The sequence below is a fragment of the Eumetopias jubatus genome, unplaced genomic scaffold, assembly GCF_037043125.1.
Source record: "Eumetopias jubatus isolate StellerSeaLion01/CBP00866 unplaced genomic scaffold, mEumJub1_p1.0 scaffold_5, whole genome shotgun sequence".
Taxonomy (NCBI): Eukaryota; Metazoa; Chordata; class Mammalia; order Carnivora; family Otariidae; genus Eumetopias; species Eumetopias jubatus.
Window position 1 is genome coordinate 114,350,503 of NW_028274811.1, and position 27,474 is coordinate 114,377,976.

At 43.8% G+C, this 27,474-nt stretch overlaps 1 protein-coding gene across 1 annotated transcript in view; it reads right to left on the reverse strand.

Moving 5' to 3' along the window:
* SNX18 (sorting nexin 18) overlaps nt 1-24,609 on the reverse strand; it is a 29,518-nt gene extending 4,909 nt beyond the window's left edge. Inside the window, exon 1 of the mRNA XM_028106589.2 lies at nt 22,825-24,609. Coding sequence (XP_027962390.1) covers nt 22,825-24,445 — 1,621 coding nt within the window. The 5' untranslated portion in view covers nt 24,446-24,609. The remainder of the gene's footprint in view (nt 1-22,824) is intronic.
* Between the last annotated feature and the right edge of the window lie 2,865 nt (nt 24,610-27,474).

Sequence of the window (27,474 nt, forward strand, 5' to 3'; positions counted from 1 at the left end):
CTCTGAGGCCTAAGGACCTTTGTCATTTAAGTTTTTTAAGTGTACATCCCAAAGGAGTCAACAGGAATTTAAGACTCATTTTTCTCCCAAGTATGAATTTAGTAAATAACACAAATGTTGCCACCTTCAAAGTCCACAAAAGGTTTGGCTGGGGCAAGGGTTTTAATTCGTTCAACAAACGTTTATGGAAGACCTGGTGTGTATAGAGCATACTGCTACAGCAAGATTTCACATATTTCAGCATTCAAGACTCCACCCCTGCTTCTGTCTTGAGGAAGCCACTTGGCAAAGCACAGGGGGAGGACAGGCACACAATCAGGACACGATGTGAAACAGAGCCACGAAGTACATAATTCTGCATGGGAGTTAAACATGTCTTTCTTCAGGATAATATGTGAAATTGTATCACCAGGGAAAATGCTCAGAAGACCTACTACATGCCAGGCACTGTGCTAAGGACAAGGTTGGAGGTGGGAAGTGAGCAGGGAACAGGCATATATAAATAAGTAAATGGTAGTTTCCCAAAACAGTAATACTATATGCTAGACACTATCCTAAAATGTGTATGGAACCACAAAAGACCCTGAATAGCCAAAGCCATCTTGAAAAAGAAGAACAAAGCTAGAAGTATCACAATTCCAGATCTCAGGATATACTACTACAAAGCTGTAATAATCAAGACAGTATGGTACTGGCACAAAAACAGACACATAGATCAATGGAACAGAATAGAGTCCAGAAATAAACTCACATTTTTATGGTCAATTACTACAAAGGAGGCAAGACTTTACAATGGGAAGAAGACAACAGTGCTGGGAAAACTGGACAGCTGTATGCAAAACAATGAAATTGGACCACTTTCTTATACCATGAACAAAAATAAACTCAAAATGGATTAAAGACCTAAATGTGAGACCTGAAACCATAAAATTCCTAGAAGAGAACATAGGCAGTAATTTCTTTGACATCAGTGGTAGATACTTTTTCTAGATATGTCTTCTCTGACAAGCGAAACAAAAGCAAAATTAAACTACTGGGACTACACCAAAATAAAAAGTCTTTGCACAGCAAAGGAAACCATCAACAAAAATCCCACCTACTGAATCAGATATTTGCAAATGGTATTTCTTTTTTATTTTATTTTATTTTATTATGTTATGTTAGTCACCACACATTACATCATTAGTTTTTGATGCAGTGTTCCATGATTCATTGTTTGCATATAACACCCAGTGCTCCATGCAGAACGTGCCCTCTTTAATACCCATCACCAGGCTAACCCATCCCCCCAACCCCTCCCCTCTAGAACCCTCAGTTTGTTTCTCAGAGTCCATAGTATCTCATGGTTCTCCCCCTCTGATTCCGCCCCCTTCATTTTTCCCTTCCTACTATCTTCTGTTTTTTGTTGTTGTTTTTTTTTTAATATATAATGTATTATTTGTTTCAGAGGTACAGGTCTGTGATTCATCAGTGTTACACAATTCACAGCGCTCACCATAGCACATACCCTCCCCAATGTCTATCACCCAGCCACCCCATCCCTCCCACCCCCCACCACTCCAGCAACCCTCAGTTTGTTTCCTGAGATTAAGAATTCCTCATATCAGTGAGATCATATGATATTTGTCTTTCTCTGATTGACTTATTTTGCTTAGCATAATACCCTCTAGTTCCATCCATGTCGTTGCAAATGGCAAGATTTCGGGGGTTTTTTGATGGCTCCATAATACTCCAGCAAATGATATTTCTGATAAGGGGTTAATATCTAAAATACATAAAGGATTTCTACAACTCAACACCAAAAAACCAAATAATCCAATTAAAAAATGGGCAGAGGACCTGGACAGACATTTTCCCAAAGACATACAGATGGCCAACAGATACATGAAAAGATGCTCAACATCACACATCATCAGGGGAAATGCAAATTAAAACCACAATGAATTATCACTTTTTATACCTGTCACAATGACTAAAATAAAGAACACAGAAATAATAAGTATTGGTGGGGACGTGGAGAAAAGGGAACCCCCATACACTGTTTATAGGAATGCAAATTGGCAGCCACTGTGGAAAACAGTACAGTTCCTCAAAAAATTAAAAACGGAATTACTACATGATCCAGTAATTCCACTATTGGGTATCTGCCCAAAGAAAATGAAAACATTAATTTGAAAAGATATGTATACCCCCCTATGTTTATTGCAGCATTACTTACAATGGCTAAGATATGGAAGCAACCTGAAAAGTCCTTGACAGAATGGATTAAAAAGATGTGTGACACACACACACACACACACACACACACAGACTGGAATATTACTCAGCCATAAAAATTAATGAAATCTTGCCATTTCCAACAACATTGATGGAGCAAGATGTATAATGCTAAGTGAAATAAGTCAGAGAGACACAAATACCATATGCTCTCACTCACATGTGGAATTTAAGAAACAAAACAAAGTGAAAAAAGAGACAAACAAAACAGACTCTTGAATACAGAGAACGAACTGGTGGCTGCCAGAGGGGAGGTGGATGGGGTACGGGTGAACCAGATAAAGGGGATTAAGAGTGCACTTATCTTGATGAGCACTGTACGGAATCGCTGAATCAGCATACTGTACACCTGACACTAACGTAACACTCTGTTAAGTACACTTGTATAAAATATATGTGTGTGTGTGTGTATACCTACACACACATATATATATTTTTAGGCACTTTTCATATACTATCACTATCACTAACCCTATTGCAATTTTTGCAGAAAATTCTTTCTTTTCTAAAAAAACTGGGGAAGCTGGGCGCCTGGGTGGCTCAGTCAGTTAAGCGTCTGCCTTAGGCTCAGGTCATGATCCCAGGGTCCTGGGATCGAGTCCCGCATCGGGCTCCCTGCTCTGCGGGAGGCTGCTTCTCCCTCTGCCTCTCTCTCTCTCTCTTTCATGAATAAATAAATAAAATCTTAAAAAAAAAAAAAAAGAAAAGAAAACTGGGGAAGCTACTCAACCTCTTTGGGTGTCAAATTGGCCAGGTAACCAGGTAAGATGCAGAGATGGAATGTGAATGCATGATTGACTTCAAAGCAAACACTATTTAGAAATATTTAGAAAAGAAATTGAAGACTGAATGGGCAAAATGGCAGCCAGGTGGTCCTAGGTTAGCAGGGTGCTGGGGGATAAAAGCTGGGCAGCTGAAAATCAGCTATTTGTCCTCGTTTTGGCCACAGGCCTCCCCACATGCCCTGTACCTGTGGCTGAAGCCCCTGTACCACCCTTATGAAGTCCTTGGCTTCTATTTTGATATGGAATTCAGAAGGCCTTGTAAGCATATAAAAAAACTACATAGGTTTTGAAAATTTCCCTCTGGAATCTTATTAACCTCACTGAATTCAGTAACTGTGCCTGTAAAGCAAATTAATACTTATAAGATGTCTGATTTTCTTGTCTTTGTAACAACACTTAGGTGCCACAAAACAAAACATTGGAGAAGCAGCACATACTTCATGACTTTGAAAAATCTAAGCCCAAAAGTACATGGGAGGGAAGGAGGTGTCTTTCTCTCCCTTGTTCTCACTCTGTTTAGATCCTATTGAAAGATTATATAAATTAAGAACTACAACCAAAAATAGTAACACACAATCCCTTTAGAGATACACAGGCTTGGCCTCTGTTTGCTCTGATATAGTTGGACATCCTGGCCAAAAAAAAAATTACTTTATTTGCAAACTAGGAAGGACAGAACAAACCATTAAGGACAGTAAGCGCCCAAAGGCCAATTCCACTTGGAATTTTGGTTTAACCCACTTAATGCAATTCAAATCCATTAGCATAATGTATCACGATGACAATATCAGGGTGATAGGAGATATAAGAGATTTTTTTTTAAGAGACATAGTTCCTGTTTTGGGGGCTCAAATTATTTTTTAAGGTGACTTACATGCCTGAAACAGTTAAGGACCTATACAAAACAGGGTATGAAGGTATTGAACAGCACACTTTAAATGTACAAACTCTAGTAGAATAGTGAGTGCCATGTATAAGGAGTTGTGAGACTGTACCATGAATTAAGAGCAATTTTTAAAACAACCTCCTTTTTAACTGAAATGTAGATAAACTGATTTACTCCAGATCTGCCTTCAGAAGAAAGATGATTAACAACAAAACAAATTGACAGCAGTATACTTTTTAAAAAATCATTAAGAGTTCCTGAAAATAACCTGAGTTGAAGTGACAGTTCCCTCTATGAGCTGGTTGTTAAAGCTCAAGATGACAACAACATCCTAAGCCAATTAAAAAATATATGTTATCTTTTGTAAAATATTTTACAAAGCTTTTTTTTAATATTTCCTTTAAGAAGAAAGCCATTTTGGTATTTTGTTTTGTTTTAAAGATTTTATTTATTTGACTGAGAGAGAGACAGCGAGAGAGGGAACACAAACAGGGGGAGTGGGAGAGGGAGAAAGCAGGCTTCCCACAGAGCAGGGAGCCTGATGCAGGGCTCAATCCCAGGACCCTGGGATCATGACCTGAGCCAAAGGCAGACACTTAACGACTGAGCCACCCAGGTGCCCCAACCATTTTGGTTTTAAATATTCATCTCACAACCCTCCAGCTAGCTTTTCCAAATACATTTTAACACATAGGAAGGGTTTAGCACGATTTCTTCTTTGTGAGACAGATAAAGTCGAATTATTCAGTAAGCTAGTTATAGAAGTTAATTGACCAGTTTACTGCCTAGGAGTAAACGGAAAAAAAGTGACATCTTTTGAACAGCTCGAGCTGTCCATCTGAACAAACCGCAAGGGTGTTTCAACTCTTGGGGTGTGACAAACAACTACCCCAAAAGCTTCCCTCTACCCTCTCTCCATCCACTGTGCTTCTAAACCCTGCACCCTGTCAAGATGAACATGGGAAGAGAGTTCTCCAATAGAAATGGTACTACAAATACTGGTTGGATGTAAATGAAATAGTTATCATTAGAACTAGAATTGGGGTTTTGTCATAAGCAGCTGTGTTCCCAGAGTTGATTTGACAATTCTCAAACTGGGAATTATCTGTACATGTTTTCACATGTCACACATTTTCATATTTAAAAATTTTAAATATCACAAGGAAGGTGGAAATAGCCAAATTTTCAATCCCTAGTTTAGCCTCTAAGGAGTGAGAGCCTGGAGAAAAAAAAATATTGGGACAGAGTTACAACACTACACACTTGCTACTTTTAGGACGGCTTTAAAAATTAATTTGTAGCTGCCTAAGAAGCAAGAGCAGAGGTTCCCTGTAACCAGCTGCAGAGCTGTAACAAGGCATGACAGCATCATTTAAACATTCTCTCAGCTGCACTGTTTCTTACCAAACCCAAGAGGAGTGTAAATAAAAGTCAAAAACGTTGCCCAGAATCTAAAGAACAAAGGCAACACACATTTTTATCATGGAATAAATACAAAAACAGGCAAAGGTTTTCAAAATCTCTACTTTTTAAGTGGCTAATTTAGGAGGAATCTGCCTCTTGCCAGCCCCCTCCCCTCATAAACATCATCCCGCCACACTGCCTTCCAAACAGAAAAAGGAAATCAAAGAACACAGCAGAGAAATCATACCCGAAAGTTGAAGGTCCAAAGTGGTCACTGCTGGATTAAACAAGAGCCCCCACAATACTCATGGGTAGGGCAATGGTTTTAAAACCAAAGAAAATTTAAAATAGGTGTGATGAGAAGGAAAAGCATTTTAGAATGGGAATATAAGTACACAACTATGAAACTGTTTATTGTGCTAATGGGCCGACATTAGGTAGTTGCATCTGGAATAATATATGAGCTGACTAAGATTTTATTATGAAAAGAAAACGTTGGTAGGGGCGCCTGGGTGGCTCAGTTGGGGGTTAAGCGACTGCCTTCAGCTCAGGTCATGATCCTGGAGTCCCGGGATCGAGTCCCCCCACATAGGGCTTCCTGCTCAGCAGGGAGTCTGCTTCTCCCTCTGACCCTCTTCCCTCTCGTGCTATCTCTCATTCTCTCTCTCAAATAAATTAAAATCTTAAAAAAAAAAAGAAAAGAAAACGTTGGCAAGTATTTAACTGAGATTAAATAGGAGGGGACTGACAACAGAGCAGCGTGAGTGCACTCTTTTTCATAAAATAAACAGCCAAGAGAAGGGTAACATTTCTGGTTTAGAGGAAGAGAAACCTTTAAGAAGGTAACACATGAAACAGTGCAGCTTCCCCAAGTTATGCAAGAAAATACATTCTTCTACTTGAAGTACAGGAAAAAGTATGATTGAAAGTGAGGCAACATTATTTCAACCATTCCCCGTGACCGTTCCCAAACAGGCAAGAGTAACCCAGCTGCACCCCAGGACCCCAGGCTGAGTCCAGCACATTTCAGTTGCTTCTCTGCCTCAGGGATCTGTGGAAGGAGGCAGAAAGGACCAGAGAGATCACCTCCCAAAAAGGCTTACAGATTAAGAATGAACTTTCGGTTGGCCACTCAATTTACTAAATTAGCTGGGCGAATTATTAGAATCTCTCCCCAAAACAGAGTTCACTGAGGAACTAATAACCCTAAGACTTTGTTCCAAAAGGAGAAGAAGGAACCCTGAGGGCTGATTCTGAGATGACAAGAGTAGAGCTGGTTCCCAGAGTTTGCGTGTGTGCTGCTGTTGTTTTCTTAAGAGCTGAAAGGGCCTCAGAAGAAAGAGTTTCTGGTACAATTCTCGAAATCTTACAAGAGGCTAAGTGCCTCGTCCAAAGTGCCACAGTGCAGCGTTACGGTGGTGAGCATGCCTGCCTTTCAAAGTACCACAGCTGCTTCGTGACAAAGAGCCCCCATCCCTACCTGCCAGCCAGTCCCACTACTTTCTATTTAACACTCCCTGCAGGGCCTCTGCCCCATTCTTGCTGAAGAGGGTCCCTCCCTATCCACAGTGGGAGCAGTAACACGAAAATTAAACCAGCATTTTCACCTGGTCTCAGGACCTGTTATCAACCAATCTCCTGCACTTCTCTGGCATTGTTAGTTGACTCTGCACATGCAAAATTCCTTCCTAACAGGTTCATTTTTATACTTGCTGCAATTGCCCAGGCTCAAAGAAAGTCACTCTGCCCCCTGCCTCATCACGACACCAAGCTCCACAGAACTCACGTCCTAAATTCAATCCCACCCCTCTTCTACCAGTGTCTTTGGATCTTTCCAATGGGAGCCATCTCACAGTTTTAAAGCATGCTCAGGCTGCAAACAGCCAAGCACGAAATAACTACGTCCTGGTTCATAATCCATATGTGCTCAATTTCCGAGGGTTTACATTATGCATGTTTCCGAAGAATACAAAATAATTACAACTAAGGAATTTAATCATGACAGGGTTCATTCCTATTACAACTTTAAAGGACTCAAATTCATTTTATAGATTAATTATGATCCAGGAAGCCAGCACCATTTTCAAAAGCATCCTATTGTTTACATAGCATTAAATTATTTCCATCAGTAAAAACTGTTTAAGAAGCATTTCAGTGTCATTTTGGTTTTTGTAAAATGAGAGAGCAAAGGTCTGGTGTCATGTAGCCAATGAGCACATTATCAAGAGCCCACTGGCAGCTAAACTAGGTGCACCGGCAAATGCAGTCAGTCACACTAAATTCTATCCGTTCCTTCTGATTTACAGAGAGAATGACTTTCCTGGCCACTTTTGACCCAGCAAAAAAACGGGACAGGGGAAAAAAACCTCTCAAATGCTGTAATTTGCTTCAGGCATTTTAACCAGGGAGAGGCTTCAACTCAGTTGAAGAAGTTGCAGTGGCCTTTCAGCTTCCCTCTTCGTGTGCCTCTCTTCTGCCTCCTCAGGCACCCCCCCAGGGCTTGCTGGCTGCCCCATCGGCTCCCACCTTCAGCCAGAGCCAGTGTCGGCACCTGAACTCTGCCTTCCTTCCCTCAACCAAATCTCTTATGCTCAGTAGGTTCTGTCCCTCCTAAACCAATTACACAAAAGGTCTAGTCACTAAGCAACAGGGATCCAAAGGCTACATTTTCTCTCTTTAAAAAAAAAAAAAAAAAAAAGCCAGCACTTTATTTAATTTTGAAATCATGAATGTGGCAAAAACATTAACTAGAATTTCTGTCTTCCCAGGGCCTTGTCCCAGAAAACCCAAAGCCCTGGTGTGAGGGACAGAACAGGAGGTGGGCAGAAGGGCAACAGAGCTGAGTAGAAGTTGCCCAAGACTGGAGGAGGCCTGTTTTTCTTCATTCCCTCCTACACATAAAACGTTGAAAGAAAATGCTAATTTGGTCAATGTGACCAATTTGCCCTTATCCTCTCATCACTGGTCCCCACACCCTCTGGCCTGGCTAACTCCCCATTAAACCTCTGCCCCACCCCTTTCCTTCCTCCCTTTCGGTCTCCACCCACCCACTGGTTGATTATACTCTTTCCCGTCTCTGCTCCAGTATTTACTTTTCTATATTTTTCGAATAAAACATCTCAACAAAGGCCAACATCCACTTCACAGAGAGAGGCAGAACGGCTGTCCATCCAGGCGAAAGAGTCATACGTGAATCACACCTGTGTAAGCCTGTGCTCTGCACTTTACCTGTCTCATTTCTCTTTGACCTCTTTAACCTCAAAAGGAAAGGAATCACCACTCCCATTTTCAGAGCAGAAAGTGAAGTTTAGGGTCGGTAAATCACTTTACTGAAGATGTGCGGCTGCACGGGAAACGGGTCTGCCCAGCTTCCCAACTCAGGTAGTTAGTCCCTTTGTCCTTGGCCAAACTGAGGCCGCCCCACCCATCATGTCCAAGCCCCTCAGAGGAGCCCCGACGCAAGGCACAAGGGCGGCACAACGACAGGCCCCCTCGGAAGCCTCATCTCAGGGATGAGCAGCCCAAGAACCACCTCCATCCAGGCTCTCAAATCTCTGTTCCTGCATTAAGTCATACCCCGTGGGCTCCGGTTTGGACCACATTAATAAACTCTGGGGAGTGCCCATAGGAATACTGAACTCAAGTCAGTGAAAGCAATTTTTTGAAGGGACTATGGGTCCCAAAAGTCAAGAACTATCAAAATTCAAAGGTAAAATTAATGTAAAATTTACTTTCAATTCATAAATATAATAAATGGCAAAGAGAACTTTTGAGTAATTTTTAAAAGGAGGGAAGAGGGTCAGATACAAGGATAATAAACTGCAAAAAGAAAAAAATATTGATTGCTTGATGATGTAAAAATTAATCATTTAAAGAATTCAGCCCTCTAAGCCTGACTGGGTCCTGAAGATAGAGGAAGTAGTAGTCTCATTCTATCCTAATGAAGCAACCCTTTCAGCGTCCATTCAGCAATCACCAGATGTGTAAGGGCAAGAATGACAGTATAAAGGAAAGCCACTCACGTGAGTGTATCACATCTTACAAAATTTGATTACTATTATTCACCACGCACATACATTCCCACACCTCACCTTGTTCCAAAAATGAAGAGGGAAACCGTATGATTGTATCCCTTGTGGCTTATTTGGCAGAATAGGCTGTTCTTTGCGAGGAAATTTTACATAAAGTTCCTTGTGTTTCGGCTTACACAGAATATTAAATATGTATTAAAGTTAATAGGGTGATAGAGTCAAAAGAACTCTGTAAACACAGTATGTTTTTACTTCAGAAGAGTCTGGTTACAATGGTGAAAATGTTTATTTGCCTATGGCCATGCAAATATAAAAGCATGTATTGTTTCTTAAAGATTTTATACTTAGAGAATCCTAATAAAATGAGGTAGAAAGGACATCCTTGATGATCACGTACAATAAAACTTTTTAAAACAACGAATTTTGTAGAATAAAGTCCACATAATGGTTTAGATTCAGAGAACACACTTGATAACCTACAGTCTGTAGCTCACAATCCCTGATTTCCTAATTCTTTTAATTCTTTTGTAGGCTGACATATGTACATGGATATTGGTCTGTACCAATCAAGCGGCATTAGGGATACTGGTGAGCTGCCAGCACTTTGGGTGCAGATGGTCTCTGATGTACAACAACACCTATCTGAACCAAAGAGAAGAGTGAACTTTGGAAACTGCCTTTAATAGTTTTTTTTTTTTTCCTAGGAAGATAAAGGGAGACCCGTGCTAAAACATCTAACAGAAGCTGCTAAACAGACAAGCCAAGCCACTCTATCCAGGGCAGAAGGAGAGGGAAGTGGCACCAGCTCTTAGAGAAACTAGGGAGGTGTGAGCCACCCACCCGAAGCCAGGTCCTGGACTGTATGAGCGCTTCTGACAGCACCTCAGGTAACACTGTACTCAGAAGAGTATTTTCAAAGAATGGATCTCTTGCTTTCAAGTATTTTTCCCAAACAACGTCTTGTTTTTAACTTTAGAATAATTGTAAACCCCGGTGTTATAAGCTATGGGGGGGAGGGGGAGTAACTGGTGAGCAGCACAGCATTTATCATCATCCTTGCTGCCACCCATTGTGTCCACTATGACTGTGTTAATGAAATAGGGTCACTTATGTCAATGACTGTGTTAATGAAAGAGGGTCACTTATGTCAAGGGGTTTTAAAGGTGCAGTTGGGAGGCCATGAAGGAGATGGGCCTTCTGTATGTCCTCATGTCCTCACTGCGTGAGGCCAAGAACTTGTGAACTGGGCCAAGAGACAAGTGTTCCAAGGACTCAGCCCAAACCCCTGCAGCTTGCCACAGTGAGACTGTGCTGGGTGACAGTCTTAGGAACCAATTATATTCAGCCCAGCCTTTGGTTTTCTGCCATCAAAACCCAACCAAATTCTTTGTATGCAACATATACAACCATGCCCTTTTGATTTAAAAACCCTGGATTTTGTTCCCTGGGAGGCACTATTTGGGCTGCTGCCCAAATCTGTGTTCATAGAATTGTAATCCTGAGACCCCAAATAAATGCTTTTGTTTTTATTTCAGCTCGGTCTCTTTCTTCGGTTGACAACTAGTACTTCACAGCACTTTATGAGCACTAAACTCTGGGGACAATTCCTAAATCAGCTGTTTCAAACTTAAGAACACCTCTGACCCTGGGGTTTTCCTGCTTCCTCATACTGGCAGGGACCAGGTTTCCCGGGGTGATGAGTTTTTACTCTGGCTGCATCTGGACTTCCTTGAACTAGACCATAAATAACCATCTAAAGACAAAACTAAGCACTTAGAAATATGTCATTTTTAAAAAGACCTGAAACGTGTGTCATAAAACAAAAAAACTTAGAAGACCCATGCTGACATCCATTTTTATTTAAAGATGTCTTGCTGAAGACAAAAGGTAGCTTTTGTGATTTTCAAAAATGTCAGTATAACTAAATACAATAAAGGCCCAGAAAATAGGATTTCTAAGACTCCCTTCAGCCCCGTTCCTTATCTTTCCTTGTAATCCTGCTCTTCCTCTTAACCTCCCTATTTCTCTTCCTGGCATCACTACCTTCTGTCACCAAATTTAAAACCTGGAAGGTAACTCTAGACTCCTCAAGAGAGCCACTCCTCATCAAGTCTGGCCACTCTACTTGGCAGGTATCTCAAGTTCACCTGCTTACTTTCCAAAGCCACCCTCATGCCTAGAGGACCTGGTCTACTCCAGCAGCCCTCTCATCTCTGCACTCAGCCAACAGGAAGAAGCTTCCGGAAGCCCTGGCCCCGGGGGCCAGGCTGCACATCAGGGAGGGACACTTCCAAGAGCTCGCAGTTAAAATTCTGTGGCTCACCTCCTGTCTGCAAAATGGGGATAATGTGAGTATTTACCTCAAAATCTCCTATGAGCTTTAAATGAATATAATGAATATAAACATTCATGTTTATAGGCATCATGCCTGGCACATGGTAAGCCCTCAAAATATGTTATTTTTATCATGATTCAGATGTCACTCTTCAGTTTCAGACCTTCAATAGCTGTCACTGTCCACAGAACAAAAAAAAATTCTAGCAGGCATGCTACTTACTGCAGCATAACGAACACTGGCTTTAAGTTAAGGCAAAAAATGAACTCAAATTCTGGCTCTTCTTACTAGCTGTGCAATCCTGAAATTCACTTAACTTCCCAGAGCCTCAGTTTTCAAAGGTTATCACATGGGGATAATACTCCTTTGGGGAAGTTCATAGCTGTACTGGGTTGAATAGTATCCCCCCGAAAAGTCACAACCACCTACAGCCTGTGACTGTGACCTTAGTTGGAAATAGTCTTTGCACATACAACTGGTTTAGGTGAGGTCATACTGGATTAGGATAGGCCCTAAATCCAGAATGACTAGTGTCCTTAAAAGAAGAGGAGACCAAGAGTCGGGCACACAGGGAGAACATTAGGTGAAGATGGAGGCAGAGACTGGAGTGGCAAGTCCACAGGCCAAGAACAGCAAGGATGGCCAGCAACCCCCAGAGGCTGGAAGAGGCATGGAAGGATCTCCCCTAGACGCTTTATACAGAGTGTGGCTGTGCCAACACCTTCATTTTGAACTTCTAGCCTCCAGAATAAGAGAATAAATTGGTTTTTTAAGCCACCCAGCTTGTGGTGATTTGTTACAGCAGCCCCAGGGACCTAATACAATAGCTAATACTTAATGCTGCAAAGTATCTGGCATGCAAAATGATGACTCCACGTTATAAACAAGGAAACTGCAACGGGTTACACAGTGAAGCTGGCGGGAACTGCATGCCCCCTGGCCGTAGAGGGCACGTCTTCATGCCCGCTCCTAAGTGGAATCGGACACAGTATATGTAGCTGCCACACGGTAAGGACTCTCAAGCGGAGCAATGGCCATCACTCCTCATACTCCAGCTCCCAAACCGGCCTGCCCTCAAAGTCAAGGGTGAACAAACATTTTCCTTACGGCTCAGATAGTAAATATTTGAAGTTTGCATGTCAAGGCAAAACCGAGGCTTTTATACCCAGGAAAAATGTAATAATTCAGAAATGTAAAAGCCACTCTTAGCTCAAGTGCTGTAAACAGGCACGTGGGTGGGTCTGGCCTGCAGACCTCTGCTCTATCTCCCAGTATCTCTGTTGGTAACTCCAGTCTCTAGTTCGCTGGTCATTTTATTCTCCTCCCTGTCCCTTACCTCACTCCTCTAGGCAAATACCCCTTCTGTCTTCCTCCTCCCCAACCCCAAAGACACCGCCTGTTTAGGATTTCATGTCTTGACTGAATCACTGCAAGAGCCTCCTATCTCACCTCACCCTGAGCCTCCCTTTACACCTGCCACTAGGACCTGTCCATCTAAAGTGCAGGTCTGAGCATGTCAATACCCTGTTTGATCTTCCATGATGCTGCCCTCCATCCCCTGCAGCAGCAGCTGTAAACCCAGTGGCACATCAAAATCCCGTGAGCAGCTCTTTCAAGAACACCAACGTATAGGCCACATGTCTCTAACATTCTGATTAGATAGAGGGGGGTGGCCCAATTTACAGCTGTAACCACTTGAGAGCTGAATCAGAGAAGCACCCAGAATTTAATCCCTGATTTTTATACATGATTGATTCCCTCTGCCCAGAATGCTTTCCCCCATTCTGCCTGCTAGGCAAACTTCCAATTTTTTTTCAAAAGTCTTCTCAGAGTAAGACTGGGAGAAGCCACCCCTGAACTCTCTCCTCTCCCCACTCTGGCCTATTTCACACCATGGCACATGCCCATGACTGCATGTACCACACTGTATGGAGACAGCTACTCACCTGTCAGCCGGTGTCACTGACCTGAGCACGGGGCATGCAGTGTATCAGCTATTATATGCTCATCCTAAAACATTTCCAAGATCAAGAACGCACTTTCTGGGGTGCCTGGGTAGCTCAGTTGTTGGGCGTCTGTCTTCGGCTCGGGTCATGATCCCAGGGTCCTGGGATCAAGCCCCATATTGGGCTCCCTGCTCTGCGGGAGGCCTGCTTCTCCCACTCCCACTCCCCCTGCTTGTGTTCCCTCTCTCACTGTCTCTTTCTCTGTCAAATAAATAAAATCTTTAAAAAAAAATGCACTTTCTATTTTCCTCTGAAAAGTCAAAATACGACCATCTTTCAGAGGCAAAAAAACAAATGCTACCCACCCAAGCCCCTAACACAGTTGACAGTGACTCTCCATCCTCTGGACTCCCACACACTCTTACCAGAGGCACCAAGTTAAATCGACCTCCTATCTCCCAATTCTCTGTACAGACATCCTACTTCCGTTACAGAACTAAATCTTCCATGAGGGCAGGCACCTACTGCTCAACACCTAAGCTCAGTGCTTTGTGTATCCAAGTCATTCAAGAAGGTGAAATGTACTCTCTCTAGATCTTGTGCTTGGAATTCAGCAAAAGGGACTCCAATAAAAAATTACCATGAAAGCTTACCAAAGAGGAAAAAAGTATGTATATGTGCAAGTTTCAACATCAAGAATCAATATAAAGTGAAATCATGAGGTACGTAACATTAATTTTTCTGGCACATAAAGTAAAACACTTTTAAATTTCCTCCCTTCTCCCCAATAAGTTTTGTAAAGTTACTTCATAGATATGTTAAGTTTAAGACTTTTAAATCACTTTCACATTAATTAATGACTTCACCTATAAAATATATCCAGATCCTATCCTTATTGCCTATACTCTTTTATAAACTCTGGTATCCATCATCATAGGAATAGAAAAACACATTCTACAATAGAAGACATCTATTTCAAAATCAAGAAGTACTCCATTGAGTGCCTACTTTTCTCATTCAACAAGCATTCCTTAAGCATTAACTATGCACATACAAAATAGTGGAGCTACATATTAGAGGAACATAAAAACATGACCCCCACACACTCCCCCACAACCGAACAATGTATACTGTTTGGCACACCAGTGAGCATTCTACCAGCCAGGACTACTTGGAAAGGACAGGGCTCCAAGTAGAAAACTCTGAGGAGGGAACTAGATCTAAGGCTTGACTGTCTGTGTATGGGTTGGGTGGGGAGATGTCAACAGAATGTAGGAGGCCATCAATCTAAAAGGAAGAAACTCAAGTCCTGAGTCCCATTCCCACCTCTCTTCCACTCACAGCCTTCCTCATTTCAGTGGATGGAGACTCCATTTGTATTGTTGGTCAAGCCAAAAACTGCAGAGTTCCCCTTGATGACTCCTCTTCCTCTCGTGTGCCCCATCTGATTGCCTCGGAAAACCTGACAATTCTACCTTTAAAATATATCCAGACTGGGATTCCCTCCTCGCCATCTCCATTGTTCCCACTCTAGTCCACACGTGCATGGTCTCTCACCTGGATTATTGGGGTAGTTTCCTACTGGCTCTCTGCTCCTACCTTTGGGACCCTACCTCCTCTCCATTCTATTGTCAACAGAGCAACTGGAGTAAGTCTGTTCAAAGGTCCAGAAAGATGTCATTCCTTGGCTCAAAAGCTTGTCACGGCTCCCATCTCACTAGGACTTTTACTCTAGGTCCTGACAATGACCTACAAAGCCCTACTAATTGGACCTTTCAAGACCTCATCTCCTACCCAGATCCTCTTAGCTCCCATCACCTGGCCTTCCACTGCCTGGCAGCACACACCCACCGTAGCACCTCTGCTCTCGCTCTCTCCTCTGCCTGACGGGCTCTCCCCGCAGACATCGGTTTGACTAACTCCCTCACCTCCTCCACGCTTCCACTTAAATCTCACCTTCTTCACGAGACCTACGTTGATCATCCCTTTTCATACTTCATTCTGCCTCCCCATGCCCACTTGTCCTGCTCCACATTTATGTTTTCCCCTATCACATACATGATAATGTACTCATTGTGTTTTCCTTTGCGTCTCCGCCCTGCTCGAATGTAAGCTCCACGAGGGCGGTGATCTTTGTTTTGACCACTGATGCAACCCGAGCATCTTTAATAGTGCCCGATCTATAATGGGCACTTATTTGTTGAATAAAATCAGATTTATCTCTCAGAGGATCCACTGAATAAATGTAATGATCTTGGCTCTCCTCCCTAACTGCTGTCTCCCTCCCTGTCAAATAATACAAAGAATTTCCTTATCAGAAAAGTCCAATTACAGTGAGATAAAAAAAAAAGTCTAAGAAAAGGAGTAAAAATGACAAGTGAAGTTAACACTCATTCACACTCAAGTTTAATCAAGCTACAAATACAAGATTAACAATACATGACTGTTTCTACTTTTGGAGAGGAGACAGTATTTAGAGTTCAAAGTGAAGCACACTTTGTAGGAGGGAAAGCCTATCGCAATTTCTCTTTCTGGGGGCTCTACTGGTGACAGCCCTCCTTCGGCTCAGAGGGAACTCCTCCAGCTGTCCAGTGCACCTCAGCTTCCGGACACCAGGGAGCACTCACCAGTGGCAGAAGGCAGAGAACTGTCATCACTTTGACGCTCACAGCACCTGGTGGGGTCAGCCCTCAATGCATGTTTGCTGATCTGAACCAAAAGTTCATGAATTTTCTTTCACATCAACTTGCCAGGTGCCCATATCAACTGATAAAGGATGTTCATGCTCCCAGATTACAAAATCACACAAGCAGAGAGCATGCTATTGAAACCAGCCTGAAACGATATCTAAATGTTCATCGTGTACTTTCCTATTTTATTTTCAGTGTATGGATGTTGCTTTTTTTTTTAAAGTCAATCAACAAATGATACCTAGGAGATCATGAATCTCATATTTACAGATGAGGGTACTGAAGCTCAGAAATGTCAAAGTGATTTGTGCAAGGATACAAGTAATCTAGAGGAAAGGAACAGCTGGCTGACAAACCCTTAATGTGAACAACACACCAGTGACTCTAAATAACACTGGCATTTATTTCTGCTACCATACTTCTGGTGTGCAGTACACACCAGCCGTGTTAAAATACAATATTTAACTGCTATACCAACCAATGACTTATTGGGTTTTTATACTTTTGCCTGCACTTCTGGTGGCAGTAGGCTACCAGGATGGAAGATTAGATTACTGGAATTGTCTTTTAAAGAAGAGTGCTTCCTGTTTTCAAAGTATCTTTCTACTTTTCAAAATCAAGCATTTAGTGAGTAACTACTGAGAACCACAAGATTTAATCCTCAATGTGACCTTCTGAGGAAGCGTGCCCACTTTACCAACAAGGAACCTGAGACTTGCCAAGGCTAAAATAACTTAACTTGCCCAAAGCTCCTCTCACAGCCCCACAGTGGTTCCCAGATTCCAGAGTGGCCCACAGTGAGGAAGACTCTGAACATGGGGCTCTTGGTTTACCATGAACCTCCTTTGTTTGTGGGGCTAAGCTCCCTTGACAGACCCAGGCCAGCCCCATCTCTTCTGCGTCGCCCTGGGAGGGCTCTCAGCGACCTGGCACTTGGCTTCTCTGCCACGAGTCCAAGAACTCCGTGAGGACCAGAGTCCTGCCGATCCCCCTCCACATGGGCATCTAGCCTGTGCTAAGTGAAGGGCAACAGATGGGACAGGTCCTCTGAGTACGGTCTCTCCAAACAAGAGCTAAGCATTACTGTGCCATTTTACTTGTGATAATCATTTAGTCTGTGGTATCACAAAGTTTCATAAATACATGGCAAATTAAATCGAACTTCATATTAAACTTTGATTTTAAAACACTTTGAAACAATAAAGCAGTACCTTTTTATTTAGCCTGAAGAAAAAGAACATAATTTAAAGGAATTGTCATGTTTATAAGAGAATTGATACCTTCTCACAAAGAACTTCTTCTTTGTTTGTGTTCTGCCTTCCTGTTTGGAAATCCTAAGATGACCAGACAGGAACCTGTGGGATAACATTTCCCAATAAAGAGGGAAATCCAACTGAGCCCAAGAGTTATCTAAAAACATGAGTGGGAGTGGAGGTACCTGCCTCCTTTTGATTCTACTGTGATCAGTCTAACAGGCTATGATTCCCCAGTGTGATTTCTAGAAGGATTCCTAGCTCAAAAAAGAAGTCTGAGAAACCAATGACAGGGTGATACGAGCAGTATCCCCCACCCAGCTTCATGATCAAGACTGTCTGTGGCTGGTCACATTGACATTTTACCAAAAGAACTCAGTCATCTCTTTCAAAAGCCCCAAAGGTAACCTCCTTTTCATTAAGAAAATACAGATAGGGACAAAGGTTACAGCTAGAACTGAAGTCTCCTTAAAAAACAGCTGGAGGTGGAAGTAGGGGAAAGGAGAAATGGATTCAATTAAAATGGAGCTAAAACAAAACAAAACAAAAAATGAACAACCTCAATTTCTAGCCCAGAAGTTTCAAAATAAGGATGAGTTTGTAAACAGCCCACTTATTAGACCTTTTCTCTGTATTCATGATACCACCCTCTCAGGTCTATTTTTAGTCATAGAAGAATGGGGAGCAGACAGGGAAGGGCTAACTGTGGCCCAGTCTTACCTTAGGGGCCCTGTCAGGACTCTAGCTATCTTTAATTAATGTCTGAGGGACCTAAGACGGACCCTGCATGTGGTAAAAGGAAGCACAATGGTGAAACTCTACCCCGGAGAACTGACAAGCCCACGACTGGTGTACCATTCGTGAGGTCCCAGGGCTGTGTTTTGTTGAAAAGAAGGCTCCATCTGGAACGTTTACCGAAGGCAATGTGGACACCCTGCATATTTAATTTAGGAGTACAGAAAACAGGACTGCCTGTCTGTTTACCTAGTTCTGCCACCCTGCTTCACAGACTCACACTACATTTTATCAACAAATCACTTTTCCTGTACCTTGTACCTTTTCTCAGGAATAAAGAAATTTCCTTTTAAGTGACTCCCTCCTGCTATCCAGTCCACATTCCTAAATAAAGATGAAACCAACATTTCTCATCACCCCACATTTACAGTCTTTCCCTTTCACGATATCCCCCAGGAAATTAGCTTAATGCTTTTAAACCACAACTCACTGCCATCCAGATTAAGCTTTATTAAATATTAGAGATTAATCATATCTTTGGAAACAGAACCGAGTAAGCTAAGAAACTGATAGTGAAATCAATTCTATGTACTACGCCAAACTGGCCAACATCAGCATTCTAAAGGCATACCCCAGGCAAGGATGATAAATGGGAGAAGATAAAATGCTACCATTTCAAAAAAAGAAAATCAGACCACAGAGTTACAAAGCTCGGCAGTGACAGACATGTGACTAGTCAGGAATCAGTGAGCCGCCTGTGAACAAAGAATTTAAGGGACTCCTGTTAAGACAGAGCAAAGTATGAATAAAATTCAAACAGCTTCTGAATTCCCATCTACTATACTTCAGACTACAGCAAACTGCGTTCTTCCTACACTCAACTCCATTAACCAAAATAGGTCTGTTTACCTAGACTCCATGAGTTGAGGAAAAAAATTAGAATTCTAGAATTCTCTTTTCGCTAAAGAAACCATATGGCTTTCTTTGCTTCTGCAGAAAGTACTTACACTAAAACCATTATTAAGTTTAAGCAATGGTTTTAGTACTAAGTATAGTCAGAAAAATGTCAGTCGACCACATTTAAGGGCATTTGAGTTTTCCACGCTCGTTCTGGAGCTGGTTCCTCACCAGTTTCAGATGTCCATTCTGAAACCAGTTGTATTTTCTGAATGAACAATGAAGGCAGGATGCAAAGCAGATGAACATCCTCACACCGCAGAAATATTACTCACTGGTTGAGTGCCTGGGATGTTCTGTAGAGAGGGGTCGGGCAGGGCATGCTTCCCCTCCCGGTTTTTATTACTTAAGCCCATGTAGAAAGGAGGGGATGCCATGAGATGACCAAGTGAAAAGAAGACTATCTAGAGAGTATGTGCAAATATTATCAACTGCTGGAGAAATCTGAAAGGATTGACAGACTGTGATAGCACAGCACTATCCCATAGAACCCTCAGCAGTGATGAAATGGTCTGTTCTGTATCTGTTGTCCAATGTGGTAGCCACTAGCTACAAAGCACATGAAATACAGCTAGTGTGATTAAGGAACTGAATTATATTATTTTATTTTAACTAACTTATATTTAAACAGTCAGATGTGGCTCACAGACCCAGCACCGAACAGCACAGGTTTAGAACACTGGAAAAGCTGACCACAGCAGTCTCCCGGATAAGAAAAAAGCTCAGAGGAGACTAATGTTCCTAGGAATTAAGGGGGGAAAAAACTTAATTAACTCCCCTTCTTAACTGTGTTAGTCACTGAAAAGCACATTCTAATCATTTCTGTCTCATCTGAATGCGGACCTAACATCTGATTAGAACACGTCAAACGTAGGAGTGCTAAAACTGTTTTTTCTCTTCCTGTAAACAATGAGAACTTAAGAGTTGAAATAATTATTTTGAATTTTTAAATTTCTCCCTAAATTGAAATGTAAACTTTGAACCAAATACTTAAAAGATAGCTTAAGCTGCCTAAAGATTTTTTTTATCATTTTTTTCTTCTTTTTGTTCTCCTCTCAAAAGTCAAAGTAAAATCTTTCATGTGATTACACTTTGAGACCTTAGAGGAAAAAAACAACCTGTCAACAAAATCCCCAAGTGCTCAGACTAAAAAAGATTCATTCCAATAGCAACTGTGTGGTTAAGTTGGGGGGGCGGGGCAGGGAGCTTCTCTTCACAACCACAAGTTCTGAATATTCAGAACATGTTCAAAAAGCTTTAGCATAACTTATGAAATTTGTCTCATCTGTATTCCTAAAAATCACCAACACTAGCATCCTTGATAAAAACTGGTTGCAAGCAAATCCTTTTAGCGTTATGCATTGCACACTATACCTTTAAACGGCAAGTACATTCTAAAGACATGTTATCTAGGGACACTCACTCCCTGTACATTATATACCAAGGCTACAGCAGAAACAAACTATACTTAATATTAACTGATTTTCTTTCTGAACTTCCTAAAGATTATGTTTAGTGCCCTTGAATTTGTTTAAACAACATAAAATGGTACTGGTTTTAATTAAGTTTTTCAAATCCCAAGAAACTGAATACAATTTTAGTTCTAGGATTTAAAAAAAAAATAAGCAAACTACACAGTTTAATAAACTACAAAAACTACTGCTGTAAACTCAAAATCGACCTTAGAACAAACACCATACCTTTTCTAATAAATAGTTCCAATGGCAGGACACTTGACAAAGCTGTGTGTGGTCTAGTGACAGTAAAGTCAGTGAATGAACTGATGCCACCCTGTAGTAGCCAGTCACTGGTCTCTCTCTGCCTGCAGATGTCTGTACTTGTCTCCACCCTTTCAACTTTTACCAACCATTTGCATAAACTCACAAAATCCGTAAAAAGGCAGCATGGTCCAGGTTGATATAACACAACGGTATTTAAATATAAGGTCCTGCATTAAAAGCTCAAAGAGTCAGTTCCACTGGCACCAACCAAAAAGTCAAGGAGTCACGGCAATTTACACACAAAAAGGCATGAGGAATGTAGATGCGGGTTCAGTATGGTTGCTCAAACAGCTATTGAATCTCAGGCTGCATTTACAAAATGTGAATTGCCAAGAAAGTTACTATTTTCTACCAAAATTAGTACTGCAGATGCTTCAGGATACTGCATTTTAGCAGGGCCAACACCACATTCAAGGCTTTGGAAGGAGCCCCCCTTTGGGGAGTAAGAAGACTAGTCACACACTTGAAAGGGGGAGGAAAGCAGCAGAGGGAAGGGAAGGAAGCAAGACTGCTATCTCCCAAAGCGTAAAGGGCTAACGTGTGGACGAGGAATAGACTTACTGTGTGTGGTTCCAGGGAAGAGAACAACAAAGGAGAGAGGCAAATTTTAGTTCAGTGCAAGGAAAACTATGTCAGAAGTTCAGGGTTGTTCATAATTGCACTGGCCCACCTAGAAAGGCAGTGAGCACCTCCTTATTGAAGGCCAAACCTCATGACTCAAAGAGGTTTCCACCATCACAGAAGTTAGATTAGGTAACTCCCTCCCTCCCCCCCACACTGAACAGGAGACATTCACAGGCAAGACCACCTCCCTAAAGTCCAACGCCTCCCCATCCTCTCACTCCAGGCTTTACTGCTCTAATTTATTTTCTAAGAAAAAAAAAATCTGCAAATTTTAGTGCCTTAACAAAAGGGACACTAACAACTAATAATGAAACAAGCTGACAGTTGGGCAGCTAACTACTGGAATACCAGAAGCACTGCCCTCAGACATAATACTCAGATTTTGTGCATTCTTTGTAGTTTCCCTACATCATTTTCCTAAATAATACTCTTTAAATTCAGTGGGTTAATAGATTCCAAACTCAAAATGACTGAGATTAAAGAGATTTTTCTTAAAACTTCTTGAAATTAGAGTGAGCCTTTTACCTCATTCTACAAAGGTTGAAAGCAAGAAGTCTATGCAGGACATTCTTAAACTGCCCTGGCTAGAACCTCAGAGAATTGATTCTAATTCCTCTACCAAACCAGGGATTGAGAGGTGTGGAAGGTAGAAGCGGACTTACCTTTACTTGCAGATATCCAACCTTTATTTGCAGATATCCGTCCTTCCCCATTATTTCCGTGCTTCCTTAAACCCATCACTAAGTGACCCTGCAGTGTTCAAATAGATGCCTAACAGAGTTTGGGTCCTCTTCTAATTCTACCCTAGGCACAAGATTACAGATCCCAGAAGCTCATTACCCAACTATTCAAACTCTAAAATGATAGCACTGTCATAAGAAGTACTCTCAGAACTTTCTCTGAATAGTACCCACTCCCTGTCTGGAAATACTTTACGGAGGCAGCTACCGGCCCGCAATCCATCATACACTAGGAAAAACAGGCCAGCTGTCCACATCCCTGCTTGATTCCCAACCTCTCGGGCACTAGTCTGAAACAGATTATGGTATTTCTGTCCAAATTACCCCTTTCTGCCTCAACAACATATTCTGGACCATGTGCTGTAATGGCCAGGCTTTACCTTTCTGAACGTGAATGATGTCGGGGAAGTTGGCCAGGTGCCCCTGATACAGCGCTAACAGGTCCATGACGGGGTCCAGGTCCTGCCTGGGCTGCTCGGCAAAGAGCTCGCCGATGGCGTCGTAGGCATCTCCGGTGAAGGCGATGGCCTGGTTCAGGCCGGCCGAGAAGGCCTGCTGGTCCAGCTCAAAGGCCTGGCTGAGGCCGCGGAAGGACTGGCCCACCTTCTGATACTCCTTCTTGAAGCCCGTCACCTGCTTGCGCGCGAACTCATTGGCCGTGTGGTTGAGCTGCAGCGCGCTGTCGTCCATCTTCTTGGTGAAGCACTTGAAGCCATCGATCTTGCTCTCCACCTCCTGCAGGTCGAGGGCGGCGGCGGGGGGTGTGCTCAGGGTCAGGAAGAAGTTGGCGCCCACCATCTCATCTTTCTCGGCCTTCCTCTTGCCCTGTTTCCAGGCCTTCTCGTCCGTGCTGCTGGGGCAGGTCAGGAAGTGCTGGAAGACGTCGCACTGCGCCAGCACCGGGTGGCTGGCCATGTGGTTCATCCACCAGATCAGGCCCTTCCTGCGTTTGGAGATGAAGTCCTCCTCGAAGCGGCCAGTGGCCTGTTTCTCGGGCAGGTGGGGCACCGAGATGACGGGGAACTTCTCGGCCAGGCGCGCGTACAGCCAGTCGAAGTGCTTGTAGCGCCGGTGTACCGGCACCTGCGTGTGCGTGGGGACCAGCTTGTAGGAGATATAGCTCTTCATGCCCTTGAACTTGGTCTGTTTGGTGGGATCGTCGATGGTGCACTGGAAGGGGTAAGGGTTCTCCTGCCATTCGGGGCCGTAGGGCCCCAGCACCACGCACAGCTTGTCCCCATCCTTCACGAAGCCAGACGCTTCACCCAGCACGAAGGCCTCGCCGCCCGACTTGACGAAGGTGGAGAAGCGGTTGAGGTTGCGGCTTACGGTGGCCGAGCTCTTGGCCCCCGACGGGTGGTGCTGCGCGGGCGCCGAGCCGCCGCGGGAGCCCAGCGACAGGTCGGAGCGCGTGGACAGACGGTAGCGGCCGGCCGCGCCGCCCGCGGACGATGAGCCGTCGAGGTCCGGGTACGCGCCGCTGCCCAGCGCGCCCGGCTCATCGGCCACCGTGGAGCTGTCGTCCCACTCGTCGTCCCAGTCATCGTCGCTGCCCTGGCTGGCCTGGTAGCCGCCGCCGTAGAGCTGCTGAGGCGACGGTTGCAGCGCGCCTCCGCCGTACGGGAAGCCCGCGGCCGGCGGCTGGAAGGTGCTCGGCGGAGGCGCCTGCTGCGGTTGCAGCAAGGGCTGGAAGGCGTCGGGCGGCGGCTTGAAGGAGGCAGGCGGCGCGGCGGGAAGGGGCTCGAAGCCGCCAGGCGGGACGTTGGCGTAGCGAGCCGGGGCTCCCGGGCCGCAATCGCCCGCCGGGCCGGACTCGGGGGCGCGAATCACCTGCACGTACGAGGCCGGGAAGAGGCCACGGTCGCCGCGGCTGTTGACCCCTTCGAGCCAGCCCTCGATGTCCTGTTCGCTGCACAGGCTCAGCACCTCGTGCTCCCGCAGCGAGATCTCGCCCGGGTTCTCCGACCTAAAGTCGTACAGCGCCCGGGCGCGTAGCGCCATGGTCCCGGCTCCCCGGCGGGCGGTCCCCGACTCCCTATGCCGCGAGCCCGGGGCCCGCCCGAGGGGTCCGCGGTGTCGCCCGCGCCCCGGCTCGCAGAAGGAGCCCACAAGACAGCGCGCAGCCCCGCGCCCCGGCCCGCCGGTCGCGCCCTCCGCGCCGCTCGGCTCGCAGCGCCGACTGCAGCGCTGGGCCGCCGCCGCCGCCGCCGCCGCCGGCCGGGGGCGGGACCCGCGGCCTCCCACGTCCCCAGCTGCTCTAATCCACGGCCGAGAGCCGCGCGCCAGGCGAGAGCAAGCGATGACCGAGCCGCCCGCACCCGCCGGCGGGACCCACTCCGCGGCCGCCACTGCCCCCTCCAGGCCGGCGCCGCGTCGTCAGGCGCCGGGTGAAGGTTTCCACTCAGAAGTGAATTGTGTGAGAATTGGTTAAGCTCTTAGGTTAAAAAACGTATCCTAGAAAGTAAATTAATATTCGCATTCCTGACAAACGTTCTACTAACCACACCTCTAATAAAGGATTTTCAGTGACTATTAGCGACAGCACCAAGAAGAAAAACAAGATGCGTGTGCCGGGCGCTGTCCGCTCCCTCTCATCTTCCACCCGCCGGAACCATCTGCAAGAAGGGGAGGAGGGTGACTCGAGCAAAGTAAGGAAGGTGTGTGTTTGACAAGTTAAGAGGCTAAGGGTGGTAGAGAGGGTGGGAAGAGAGGCGTCGGTGTAGGGAGGATTACAGTAAAATAAGTGGGCACGGAGAGGGGCATTTTGCATGTGTCCCTTCTCCTCCCCGAGGCACAGGTAGTGCAGTGGATGGGAGAGAGCTCACGCTTCGGAGTCAGGCTGCTGGGTTGGAATCTGCTTTCTGACACCACCTAGCTTATGACCTTGAGCAAATCACTTACTGTACCTCCCTTCTAGGGTTGTTGTGGGATTTCGATAATCATGTAGTCCCTACTTTACAGATGAAGAAAATGAAACAGAGAGATTAATAGATGGCAAGTACTCTACATGGGGAGTACAGTTCAGGTGTTTGCTGCCGCTGTTGCCAATGTTACTGTTATTTGGGGAAGCAAAAATCCTGTCCTCCTACCTAAAGAGAATAGGGATCCTAAAATCACAGTGTCAGGGCATGTGCACCAGAAAGGACCGCCGTGTTCACACCACGACTCCTAATCTGAGATCAGTGACCATCTCTCTCCATTCATCTTTGTCTCACTCAAATTATATTATCTTTAAGATAAGTAGATTTAAAAAAAAAGTAACTTCCTGAAATATTCATCAACTCCAATCTCCAAAGTTGCCTTGTTTCACATCTTCTTTTCTTACAGTGTGTAATTTGCCCCAAGCTTTTTCTTCTCATAATTATTAAGTTTAGCCTAATTATTCCTTTGAAGACACCTCTAATTGGGATTCACAATTCATATGTCATTAATTTCAGCCTGTCCTCTGACCCTTTTCAAGCAAATCTGGGAAATAGGCCAGAAGAGTTTACAATTATTCTAAGGAAGGGCTGTGGTATTCTGAGCATCTTGCACAAAACCACCAACCCAGTATACCAGAATTACTCCCACAGTGTTTATCCCTAATGCAAAAACCTTAATTCAATTCTGTAAGCAAATTCTGAATTACAACATTTTCAGCTGAAAATTCTGGGTTAGGATCCTTCTTACGGTAAGCAACAGAGGTCACTGAATTTCAGTGTCAACAATTTATGTGGTCAGAAACATGAAGTCAACATTTATGAAACATCTTAGAATACAATTGATTTTACTTATTAACTATGAAAAGATAACCTAGAATATTTAGGATAAATACATTGAATTTCACCCTTACTATTCATCTGGTAGTTACTTTTTTAGGTTAAAGAGTTAACGTAACATGAAACTTGCAGTGCTTCAGGTTTTAAAACAGAGAGACTAAAAATCTATTTCAGATATGGAAATTCCAGGAATCTGAGGTGATGGCTTTTACAGACAGGTTGGGCTGCTCCTTAGAAACAGTGGTTCAGGAACTACTGGACGTCAGAAGTTGTTTGCAGTACCAATGGGACATGCAGGTTTTCAGTTTGTAGGAGTCCGGTGGGAGGCCAGGCATCAGGCTTGGTGAAGGACAGAGTCCAGCTATACATGGTGCCTGGCTGTATGGCACCTGAGTGGCTGGAAATGCCCCTTAGGGACTTAGATATTTTTTATAATATGCTCAAGTATTACAAATTGGTAACTGTTCACTCAGGGACGTAGATAAACACATTTTTAAAAGATTTCTCTAGAAAACAGCATATTCATAATGTATGCAATCGTTGTTATAACCATCAACTATTTCTATTTCATTATGTGTTTATAAAAACACATCATTAGGGGACACTAAATGCTCTAAACACCCATATTTTCTCACTTCTTCCTTTGGCCTGAGACGCCTTATGTGGCCTGGCCCTTAACTCTCTTTCCATTCCTTTCTCCCACTAGAGTGAAACCACAGTGGTTTCTTTGCTATTTCTGGAACAAGCCAAGCACATTTGTGCCTCAGATTTTTTTAATAGACTTTATTTTTTAGAACAGTTTTAGGTTCATAGCAAAACTGAGCAGAAGAAATAGATTTTCCATATACCCATTCTTCATGCATGTGAGTAGCCCCCTCCCCACTATCAACATCTCTAGTCAGAGTGGTGCATTGGTTACCATTGATAAACCCACACTGGCACATAGTTATTGCTCAAAGTCCATAGTTGACATGAGGATTCACTCTTGGTGTTGTACCTTCTATGGATTTGGACAAATGTATAATGACATGTATCTGCATCTATCATTGTAGTATCATACAGATTAGTTTCACTGCCCTAAAAATCCTCTGTGCTCTGCCTATTCATCCCTTCTTCCCTCCTAACCCCTGGCAAACACTGATCTTTTCTACTGTCTCCATAGTTTTACCTCTTCCAGAGTGCCATATAGTTGGAATAATACGGTATGTAGCCTTTTTAGATTGGCTTCTTTCACTTAGTAATATGCATTTAAGCTTCCTCCATATTTTTTCA